The sequence below is a fragment of the Salmo trutta genome, chromosome 17 (assembly GCF_901001165.1).
Source record: "Salmo trutta chromosome 17, fSalTru1.1, whole genome shotgun sequence".
In the NCBI taxonomy this organism is placed as follows: Eukaryota; Metazoa; Chordata; class Actinopteri; order Salmoniformes; family Salmonidae; genus Salmo; species Salmo trutta.
This window is the reverse complement of record NC_042973.1, coordinates 52,276,859-52,288,543: the sequence shown is the minus strand read 5'-3', so window position 1 is coordinate 52,288,543 and position 11,685 is coordinate 52,276,859. Positions and strand designations below refer to the sequence as shown.

The 11,685-nt window shown below is 41.7% G+C and overlaps 1 protein-coding gene across 10 annotated transcripts in view; it reads right to left on the bottom strand.

The window, feature by feature from the left end:
* Positions 1-2,810: 2,810 nt before the first annotated feature.
* LOC115152391 (CUGBP Elav-like family member 2) overlaps positions 2,811-11,685 on the bottom strand; it is a 68,551-nt gene continuing 59,676 nt past the window's right edge. For 3 of the 10 annotated variants that reach the window (XM_029697226.1, XM_029697228.1, XM_029697227.1), the window contains exons 7-15: positions 10,605-10,766; positions 10,130-10,193; positions 9,524-9,649; positions 9,001-9,159; positions 8,424-8,600; positions 8,058-8,075; positions 7,419-7,562; positions 5,648-5,822; positions 2,811-4,565 (exon numbers count right to left, since the gene is read on the bottom strand). In XM_029697226.1, the coding sequence (XP_029553086.1) occupies positions 5,695-5,822; positions 7,419-7,562; positions 8,058-8,075; positions 8,424-8,600; positions 9,001-9,159; positions 9,524-9,649; positions 10,130-10,193; positions 10,605-10,766 (978 nt within the window). In that variant the 3' untranslated portion in view covers positions 2,811-4,565; positions 5,648-5,694. Of the gene's footprint in view, positions 4,566-5,647; positions 5,823-7,418; positions 7,563-8,057; positions 8,076-8,188; positions 8,601-9,000; positions 9,160-9,523; positions 9,650-10,129; positions 10,194-10,604; positions 10,767-11,685 lie in introns of those variants that run through there. The other 7 variants (XM_029697219.1, XM_029697221.1, XM_029697220.1 and 4 more) reach the window with 7 other exon arrangements.

The window sequence follows — 11,685 nt, the reverse complement described above, 5'->3', positions numbered from 1 at the left end:
GCCAAAATAAAAGAGCGTGACCTAACTTCAGCAACCTCTAATAATAACAACCTTGGCCTAATAGTATCTGTGTAGGCAGTTTCTAGACATATAATATGGCACTTTGATTATTGTATTTGGATATAAAAACACACTGCAAAAAGCACATGCTCCATCATATTGAACGCAAAATATTTTTTTTATTAGTAGTACCTTGGTAGTTCTGGGAAGTGCCGCCAACCCATGCTTCAAAGACAAAAAGATTAGCAAAAAAGTGAACATTTCCCCTAATATTTCTGCTAATAACTGACATAAACCACTCCCATTCAACAAACAAAACTCTAAACTCCTCTCAACAAGTACTGCTAGAACTCCCAAGCTAAAACTGGTGCCATCTGTGGTGATAAAAAAAAAAATAAAGTGTTTAAAATGGCAACAATTGTGCATTTTGTGTCTTGTTAATCCCAAATCTGTTGCGAAAGACACCTTACGCAGTGCTTGCATCTTCCACACAGAGCTGAATCTCAAACACAAAGGACCCTGAGTTGACAACCCTTGTTTAGAACCATTTGGGTCGTAGTCATTAGGGCACACCGTAGCGAAACGTTTTGCAACGGAAAATGAAAACAAGCCGATCTTATTGGGCAAGTTCAGATCGTCTCCCATGCTTGATTCTGTTTTGTGCCTAGTGAATACGACCCCGGTACACCTTTTTATTTTTGGGGAACCTTTCTTTGGGGGGGGCTGAATGTAAATGATTTGAGCTGACCCATCAGCTTCGCAGTTCAACTGACAGAAAGTAGGCTAGTCCATTATCACCCCTATAAAAAGACACACTTCTGTTTGGAGTAGTAAACTTTATGCTGAAACATGGAATGCTTTTGTAAACCAACACTGTTTTGGTGGGGGTGAGTTGAGCAGTGTTAACACATAGATACTGTGCGTAAGTTTTGAATAGAAAATAGCTTTTTTTAATGTGTGATAAACTAATATCTTATCACCAACAAAGAAATTCAATGTGTGTGTGAGTGACCAAATAAAAATTCCCGCTCACGTTCAGGGGCTCCGAGTGTTTTTTACTGTCACAAAACAAAGTGTGTGTGTGTGAAAATGGGCACCTTCACATATTGTAAGAACTTAAAATACTGTGTGTGTGAGTTTGACACATGGGCACTTTAAACAAAAAAGCATTGTCTGTCTTCTGTGTTAAGAGACATTATATTTCGATACGAGGCATCTACACTAAACAAAAACTGAAACATCCATTTATCAAATAAATTCTCATCAAGAAGAAATTCACCAAAAATTCTCAAGTACCTTAAGTAAGAATGTAATACTAAGTTTTAATCGTTCTCTTTTTTTTAAAGTAGGAAAAAACAAAAACAAATTCAGTCTATATACTCCCCAAGATGACAATGACAATCTATTAACTGATGTGTCCAAAAAAAGCTAATAATCCATAAAGGAATTCTGACAATACAGTGACTTCAGAAAGTATTCACACCCCCTTGACTTTTTCCACATTTTGTTTTGTTACAGCTTGAATTTCAAAATGGATTAAATATAGATTTTCTTGGTCCATGGCCTACCCACAATACCCCATAATGTCAAAGTGGAATAACGTTATTCGAAATTGACAAATAATTTTTTTTTTTTTTTTTTTTAAATCTGAGTATTCAACCCTTTTGTTATGGCAAGTATAAATAAGTTCATAAAATAAGTTGCATGGACTCACTCAGTGTGCAAAAGTGTTTAACATGAATTTTGAATGGCTCTCTCTGTACCCCACACATACAATTATCTGTAAGGTCCCTCAATTGAGCAGTGAAGTACAAACACAGATTCAGCACAAAGACCAGGGAGATTTTCCAATGCCTCGCAAAGAAGGGCACCTATTGGTAGATGGGGCAAAAAAAACAGACATTGAATATCCCTTTGAGCATGGTGAAGTTATTAATTACACATTGTATGGTATATCAATACACCCAGACACCACAACTCAGTTGCCGGAGAGGAAGGAAACCGCTCAGGGATTTTCCCATGAGGCCAATGGTGACTTTAAAACAGTTAATGGTTGTGATAGGAGAAAACTGTAGTTATGCAACAATACTAACCTACTAATTGATAGAGTGAAAAGGAAGCCTGTACAGAAAAAATAAATATATTCCAAAACATGCATAATGTTTGCAACAAGGCACTAAATTAATACTGAAAAAAATTGGCAAAGCAATTCACAAAGTAAAATCATTAAGGACTGAGGAGTTTTACAGGATAAAAAAAAAGACAGTATGGAGCTAAACACAGGCTAAATCCTAGAGGATAACCTGGTTCAGTCTGCTTTCCACCAGACACTGGCCGATGAATTCACCTTTCAACTTCACACACAATGCCAAATCTACACTGGAGTTGCTTACCAAGAAGACAGTGAATGTTTCGGAGTGGTCGAGTTACAGTTTTGACTTAAATCTACGGTAAGACCTGAAAATGGTTGTCTAGCAATGATCAACAACCAATTTGACAGAGCTTGAATTTTTTTTTTAAGAACAAATGGTCAAATTTGCATGCTTCAGTTAGGCTGGCACCTAGCCAAACTCGGCTAGCCTAGTTAAATGACCTTCACTTGAAAAACGAGAAAGAAGCCGAAATAGTACGGTTAGTCCATTTTGAGACGCCGTAGTCAGTATACACTTCCTCAGTAAGAATTAATCTAAGATAACTCAAGAAATCTGTCATTCATTTTGATGAAGATTTATTTTAGTCGGGCAATTTTACATCTAAGTTGTTTCGTGCAGTATTTTTCAATTAAAACATTTGCATGAAAACAAGTAGTCTCTTGTTGAATGACAAAGACTTTATTAAAGAATCCCTACTGTTGACCAATCACCCAAAAAATCATCACAGAAGTCCAAACGAACAAAAACGTCACAAAATGTCGTCATAATATATTCAAACTCCACTGAACTGTTTCAGCTGGGAAGCATGCGGACACCTTTACCCAGAAAGACTCACAGCTGTAATCGCTGTCAAAGGTGCTTCTACAAAGTATTGAATCGGGTGTGAATACTTATTCAAATTATATATTTTTGTATTTAATTTGTCAATAATTTTGTGCCAAAATTTCTGAAACCATGTTTTCACAGTCACTTTATGGGACATTGTGTGTAGATGAGTGAGGGGGAAAAAATCTAGTCATCCATTGTGAATTCAGACTAACAAAATGTGAAATAAGTCAAGGGGTATGAATACTTTCTGAAGGCACTGTACATGTAAGTTAAGTAGGAATTACATCACCACTCGTAATGACATTTATTTTTCGAAAGGTTGTGTTGATCGAGCAAACAGTTTTTTTGTTTTTTTAATCCTCTTTAAAAACTTGAAACACTTAGACCCTCGCAGATGACGTTACAACATAATCTACAAAATAACCCCAAAGTTAACCTAAACTTCTATAGATTCAATGGTATAAAATATAGGTCATCTAAGTGTGCATTTAAACCACAGATTGTCTATTTGTGAATCAGTTCTAAAAAGTTCATGTAGGTAGTCATAGCAAATCTACCTTTTAATTGTGCCGTAAATATTTTTTTTTGAATAAAGAATAAAGCTAAATAGGTAAATAAACTGTTATATTTTCATTAATGAAAACCAAGTCACCAACAGCCTTAGCGAGAAAATTGAAAATCTTTACAATGCCTTCTTGAATATTAAATGTGAAAAACCATAACAACGCTCTGAGGGGCATTCTGGTTGATAATCAGACTTGTTTTCAAAACTGTTTTGCTAGTCGAGTGGTCTTAGGGTGCCGAAATAGCACCCTTTTCCCTACATAGTGCACTACACTTTTGACTAGAGCTCTGGCGGCGAATAACAATCTGTGCACTAAATAGGGAATAGGGTGTCATTTCAGACACAGCCTTATAGTATGTTGTTTCAGAAGCCAGCATATTGCTAATGGCACAAAGTAGCACCGTGCTGTGCTAGTCCCTGTATTAAAACTTTCAAGTGAACTTTAGACCGAGAGAAGAGGTTAAAAGAAACATAAAAACAAGCAAATTACAAAATGTAAAAAGAAAGAATAAACTATCCCACAGGCTTTTAAAACAATTTTTTTCTGCATTTGCTAAATAGTCTCTTAAATGAAATAAGCGCAGGTAAGATTTCACATTGATTTTGCTTGTCCTCCCTCCCTTCCCTCCCATTACATTTATACAGAAAAACTAGAGAAAAATGAAGTTACATGCGAAAGAAATTGGACTTGTCCAAAATGGCAGCCTATTCCCTATATAGTGCAGCACCTAGCACTGATCAAAAAGGCTTTGGTCAGAAGTAGTGCACTATACAGGGTGCCATTTTGGATACAACCAATCAGGTTGAGCTATGGTCAAATTTCATATGTCAAAGGTCAGTGGGGGGGGGTGTGGTCAGGTAGCCTATTGGTCAGGCGAGCTTTAGCGAGACATCAGAGACAACAATGGTGGGAGGATGATGAGGAGTAGCCGGGAGGAAGAGGAGGAGTTTTGGGTTGGCTTTCAACACCATGAGGACATGCTAGGCTAACGATGAGCAAACAGGCATGGAGATTTTTTCTAAAAAAGGGAAGAAAAAACACGAAAGGAGAGAGGTAGAGAGAGCGAGAGAGAGAGAGAGAGACAGAGACAGAGAGGGAGAAAGAAGTTAGCCACAGCACAATAACCTTTCAACCATGAGGCACCAACAACAATGACAAACAATGCCAATCACCACATATAACATAATGACAATTGGGGATGTTTCCCCACACACAAAACAATACAAACAATACAGTTTGATACAGGAAATGACATCATCAGATTAGGAAATGACATCACTAGACGTATGTTAGACAGTCAGACATGCACATACACTTGGCACTCAAAGTGATCCATCTCTAACCAGTCAGTCTCTTCAGGAGAGACATGGATGGATGGATGGAATGATTGGAAGAAGTTAATTATGAAAAGAAGTGAGCAGAGGTAGCCCCAGCAGCTTGGCATTGCTTGGTTTTAAGAAAGAAAAAGAATGAGAGATGGAAGCAGAGAGAAAAAGCGAAAGAGCTTCACATATTAAGAGGTGACAGATCAATGCAACAGACTGAAGCCCAAGAGCTCTGATAGTCTGACAGGATGAGGTGTGTCTGAGCCTTAGTCAACCTGTCCATTTTAAACCTAGTAAGTAGATACAATGAAATGGTACAGAAATAATCAAATCTGGTGCTCCCTCTTTTATATCACAACACAAAATACCATTTTGAACACTGGCTCTAGTGATAGCTATAAATAATCATAAATTAACACACGTTATACCACTCTTAAAAATGACATGATGAAACTGTAAAAGGAATGGATGCAGTAACAATAGACATGTAAAGAACGTAACCGTTTTAAGATAATAAGACCCCAGTGGAGTGAGTCTGAATGACACCCACGATAGTAATACGGCGCCCCTGGAGCCAATTAGGGTTAAGTGCCTTGCTCAAGGGCACATCGGCAGATTTATGACATTATCGGCTTGGGTATTAGAACCAGCGACCTTTCGGTTACTGGCCCAACACTCTAACCTCTAGGCTACCTGCCACCCTATTAATTAAGTCTCTGCTGTGGTGATCAGATGGCCTTGGCTTTAGTCGTAGGTTGGGTAGACTTAGACTTACCCTTGTAATGCTAACATAGAGCCTGGGGAAAAAGGCCCTGGGTAAGATCAGTAGGGTTTGCTGTCGTTCTTAGAGCGCTTCAGCTGCACCTTGAGCCTCTTCATGCCGATCTGGAAGCCGTTCATGGCCTGGATGGCGGCCTGTGCCGACACCGGATTGTCGTAGCTGACAAACCCTGAGGAATGGAGGAAGGAAATTAGGGCTAGTGACATAACAAACTCAAAACAATGAGGGGGGGAAAAAAAGTCTTCAGAGATTTCCATGACATACCAGGGGGCTGTGATCAATGAGTTAGATAACAGTCCTAAATATTCCTAATCTTTTCCAGAAATATAGACTTCAAATCGGAACGGTATCATTGGTTTGACAACCAGCAACCCTATTTAATAAAGAAAATCAAGCGATATGACTGTTTGTCAAAATGTACAGTGCATTCAGAAAGTTCAGACCCTTTGCCTTTTCTACATTTTATTAAGCTAAAACCTTATTCTAAAATGGATTAAATACTACTTTTTCCTCATCAATCTACACACAATACCCCATAATAACAAAGCAAAAAACAGGTTTAGAAATGTTTGCAAATGCATAAAATAAATACCTTATTTCCATAAGTATTCAGACCCTTTGCTATGAGACTCGAAATTGAGCTCCGATGCATCCTGTTTCCATTGTTCTTCCTTGAGATGTTTCTACCAAGCCATGAGGTCAAAATAATTGTCCGTAGAGCTCCGAGACAGGATTGTGTCGAGGCACAGATTTTGGGAAGGGTACCCCAAAAAAATTCTGCAGCTTGAATGTCTCCAAGAACACAGTGGCCTCTATCATTCTTAAATGGAACAAGATTGGAACCACCAAGACTCTTCCTAGAGCTGGCTGCCCGGCCAAACTGAGCAATCAGGGGAGAAGGGCCTTGGTCAGGGAGGTGACCAAGAACCCCATGGTCACTCTGACAGAGCTTCAGAGGTCCTCTGTGGGGATGGGAGAACCTTCCGGAAGGACAACCATCTCTGCAGCACTCCACCAATCAGGCTTATATGGTAGAGTGGCTCAGTAAAAGGCACATGACAGTCCGCTTGGAGTTTGCCAAAAGGCACCTAAACAAGATTCTCTGGTCTGATGAAACCAAGATGGAACTCTCCTGCTCCAGAGTGCTCAGGACCTCAGACTGTGGTGAAGGTTCACCTTCCAACAGGACAAAGACCCTAAGCACACAGCCAAGTCAACACAGTAGTGGCTCCGGGACTCTGAATGTCCTTGAGTGGCCCAGACAGAGCCTGATCTAACATCTCTGGAGAGACCTGAAAATAGCTGTGAAGGGACACTCCCGATCCAACCTGACAGAGCTTGAGAGGATCTGCAGAGAAAAATGGGAGAAAACCCCAAATACAGGTGTGCCAAGCTTGTAGCGTCATACCCAAGAAGACTTGAGGCTGTAAACACTGCCAAACGTCCTTCAACAACGTACTGAGTAAAAGTTCTGAATAATTATGTAAATGTAATTTCATTATTTTTTATTTTTTATAAATGAGCAAAAATGTCTAAAAACCAGTTTTGCTTTGTCATTATGAGGTATTGTGTGTAGATTGATGAGGGAAAAAAACGATTTAATACATTTTAGAATAAGGCTGTAACGTAACAAAATGTGGAAAAAGTCAAGGGGTCTGAATACTTTCCGAATGCACTGTAGCTGGTTAATGATCCTGCTTTCTACCCCAGCGGCCATTGAGCCAGTTATTTCTCATGTTTGGAGGCAGCAGATTAGACTACATACCGAAGCACTTGCTCAGATTGGTCTGTTTGTCGATGAAGACTTTGGCAGAGACGACACTTCCAAAAGGCATGAACATCTGAAGGACATCCTGGTCGCCAAACTCCTGGGGCAGGTGGTAAATGAACAGGTTGGCTCCCTCAGGACCTGAGGGAGAGAAAGCGGAAAGAGCAAGAGGGGAGAGGATCGCAGGGGAGGAGAGAGGGGTGGAGAGGAGAAGAGGAGAGGTAGAGAGGAGACAGATCAAGAGACCGATCAAGAAACAGAATCATGTGGCATGATGCACAGCTGTGGCCATCAGACTGACATGGGTTCAAAATTGTATTTGAAATCTTTCCAATACTCAATCTGTGCTTGATTGAACTCGCCTGGAACCAATGGAATAGTCCCAAGAGCACCAAAGCCTGCCAATCTGGCACTCGAGGGCCCTGGAGTGAAGTTCCCCTTAGGTGCAGATCTACGATCAGCTTCTCCCCTCCCCCAATCCTAACCACTGCAAAACTGACCAAAGATCAGCTTCCAGGCCGGGGCAACTCACCTTATTCCCACTAGTGGCAGGCTCAAGCAAATGCTCAAAGTATTTGAAAGAAAACCAATACTACCTGACCCCACGTTGTGGTTAGTGTGTGGACTGAGACTCACCCTCCCTCTGGCTCCCGGCTGAAGGAGCAATGAAGGAGAGGAGAGGATGGAGTTTTAGATTTGTTTTTTGAGAAAGAGAGATACTGGTACTAAGTAAATATGTGACACTGTGCCCTATGGTTAGTCGATTATTTTTCTTTTAATGTCATACATATTTTACTTGCAAAGCCCATTTGGGCTTACAAGAAACTAGTTGAGACACACATGGCCAAAACATTTATATTTACATTACATTTTGGTAATTTAGCAGACTTACAGTCAATGCATTCCACTTAAGGTAGCTAGGTAAGGCAACTATATATCACAATCAATGTAAGTTAACAAGACAACATTTTCAGCCTAACTGGTGTGTGGACTGAGACTCACCCTCCTTCTGGCTCCCGCCGGCTGCTCCCTGCAGTAGGGACTGGCTGTAGAGGGAAGGCAGGGCGGAGGCCGTGTACTGCTGCATCCCCGAGTAGGCCTGAGTCAGTGCGTCCATGGAACTCGCCCCCGAGCCGTTCGCCATCGAGGCCCCCAGTCCTCCGTTCATAGCCGCCATTCCTAACACAGTAGACGTAAAGATGTCATTTATTTTGTCAATTCAAAAATACACATTACATCCATGCAACTGGATACAACAGCCAGAAGAAAGTCCTCGACACCTAAAGTTCTCTCTACCATACAGACTGGCATACATTTGAGATTAAAATGACACTAGTCTAGACCTATACTAAATAGCTATTTCAATGGATATTCTCCTAAGCATGCTTTTTAGTCCAAACCAGGCAATGTGTCCGTAAAACCAGCCCTTAATCCAACATTTGACAATCATGAATGTGGACTACCGTACAGGTAAAGAAGCTTGAACATCAACAGAATTAAGGTATGATTTGAAAGCCCGAAAACAAAAAAAAGGCTGAAGAAAAGGTAGTAAAATCATTGTTTTTAGTGCAGTACTCACGGTTGGAGTACTCACCGCTGACACCCCCAGTGAGGGCGTTGAGGTTGTTGAGACCCATGGAGGCCCCCGTCAGGCCCCCGCCGAGGCCCTGGGTCAGGCCCAGAGAGGCCAGGGTGTTCATGGCTGCACCAGCGCTGGAGCCTGCCGTCTGGCCTGCTGCTGGGGAGGAGAGGGGTCAGAGGTTACCATCAGGTGCCGTTTAAGCCTAGCAAAGACGTGGTATAATGGAGTAGATAGAGCAGGCCAAGCAACTGAATAAGAAGCAGGTGCACTCGTAGGTGTTTTTTTTGGGGGGGGGAGACACAATCTTAGTCCTGGACTAAAAAGCAAGTTCAATGGGGAATCTCCATCAAAAAGTTTATAGTCCAGGACTATGTTTAATCTGTGTCGTAAGATTAAGCGCCGTGGATTTTTTGGTGAGCAGTACATTTTTTATAGAGCGAAAAATGAAGGGAGAAACTAACATTGGCCTCAGACTGCTAGATTACCTGGACTATAGAGAGAGAAACTGGGCTATAGTTACCTGAGTTATAGAGATTACCAAGAGCTCCGTTGGCTGACAAGGCATTGGAGCCGCCGCCTGAGTTCTGGGCTGCAGAGGCAGCAGCAGCTAACGTGGCCAGGTTCTGCAGCTGCAGCTGGTTCACACCTGGAAGAGGTGAGTGAGAGAGAGATTGTTTTATTTATTCAGGTATGTCAATTAAGAACAGATGCTTATTTGCAATGACAACCAAGAGGGGGAAATGGAGCTGCATTAGCCATTCTTATGGGAGACCAGAAGAGCGGAATCATCCGCATACAGAAAGAAATGGCAAAAACAAGAAGACTTCATAGCATTGACATATAAACAGTAAAAGAAGTGGCCCTGGCACACTGCCTTGAGGCACTGCACCGGTTCTTGATTTTCACCCCTATAAATTAGTCCCCAGCAGACTTGTGTCTCCTAGAATAGCTACTCTGATTAATGTTCCAATCTTACTCAACGGTAATGTGATTTTAGTGGTTGTGAAACTATGTGGGAGTAAAGCATCGTGACGGAAGGCTGTTTACATGAACAGTTGTATGTTTATCAGAGTGGGTTTGAGTTCTGGAGGACGGGAACAGGGACAGGAAAAAATGAGTGACTCACCTCCTAGCCTCTGCATGCCACCAAAATTACTCTGGTTACCGGTAGATGTCGCCTGTTGGAGCAACTGTAAAAGAAAGAGAGAGTTCTAGAACAGAGTAAAGGAGACGTGTGCTCTTTCCCAATAATTTTTGTCTTTCCTTGGTTCCCCACGTTCTCTCTCCTCGCCTTCTTTTTCAAAACTCATTGAAGGTCCGCGGGTAGGGACCTTCTCAAATGCGGTTTGAGAAAAAGGCGAGGAACTTCTCTTCCAATGTAGAGACAGAGGGGAGGCGACAAGGACCCGAGGAAAACTAATTGAGAAAGAGTATGACTTCTCAGAATGTCATGCTTTCCCAACAATGATAAACACGCATGTAGCCTATATTTATGAATATGTATCTCAATGGTTTCAACTTACTGCCAGGTACTGTGCTGTGAGGCCTCCCAGCCCTGCCAGGTTACTGTGGCGTACTATGGTGTATTAAGGTGTACTTACTGCCAAGTACTGTGGGGTGAGGCCTCCCAGCCCTGCCAAGTTTCCCCAGGTGGAGGCGCTGTTGAGCTGCTGCATCTGTTGGGCCATCTGCTGCTGCAGACGCCGCTGCTCTTTGTCCCTCTGAGTGTCCGCAAACTTACACACCATGGGAGAGGAGCAGCCCTGTAGTGGGGGAGGGGGAGGAACGAGAGTTAGATTTCACACACACTATCAGAAAACACAGACACTATCATAACAGTCAAATCTGCAGGGCCATTTTTCAGGAATACCCATTGTGGAGGGTATACTATGCCCTGTGTTAATCTGGGAAATGTATTTCTTTAAGTGTTGCATTCAAAATAGGAAATAAACAATTAGAACATTGTCATGCGCGACTAAGCCAGGCTACATTCCACAGACAGAACCAGGAAGGGATAATGTTTAGACAGAAACAAAAAGACAGACAGTTACACTTCATAACACTGGAGGGTATGGCTCAAAAGGAGGATTGGGGCGGGGGGCGGTTGGGAGGGACTGAGGCTGAGGAGAGTCAACGCAAAATACACATACAAAGACAGATGGGAGGGACATAACAGAAACATATAAAACAGAGACAGTCAAACAAGGAAGGACGTGTATGCCAAGTCAAGACATAACGAGATACATAGGATAGCACTGTATTCCGCTGTAACAAACAGACAAGCCAGATATTGACATATCACTGGACAGACCAGACGTAATGTGGTATCAATGTTGTGAATTGGAGAGAGCCAGACAAGGGGACCAGGCTTGACAGGGAATTACTTTCTACACTAGTAGAACCTCCCATAGCATCAGGGGGATACAGTAAAGACTAATACACTAGTAGAACCTCCCATAGCATCAGGGGGATACAGTAAAGACTAATACACTAGTAGAACCTCCCATAGCATCAGGGAGATACAGTAAAGACTAATACACTAGTAGAACCTCCCATAGCATCAGGGGGATACAGTAAAGACTAATACACTAGTAGAACCTCCCATAGCATCAGGGAGATACAGTAAAGACTAATACACTAGTAGAACCTCCCATAGCATCAAGGAGATACAGTAAAGACTAA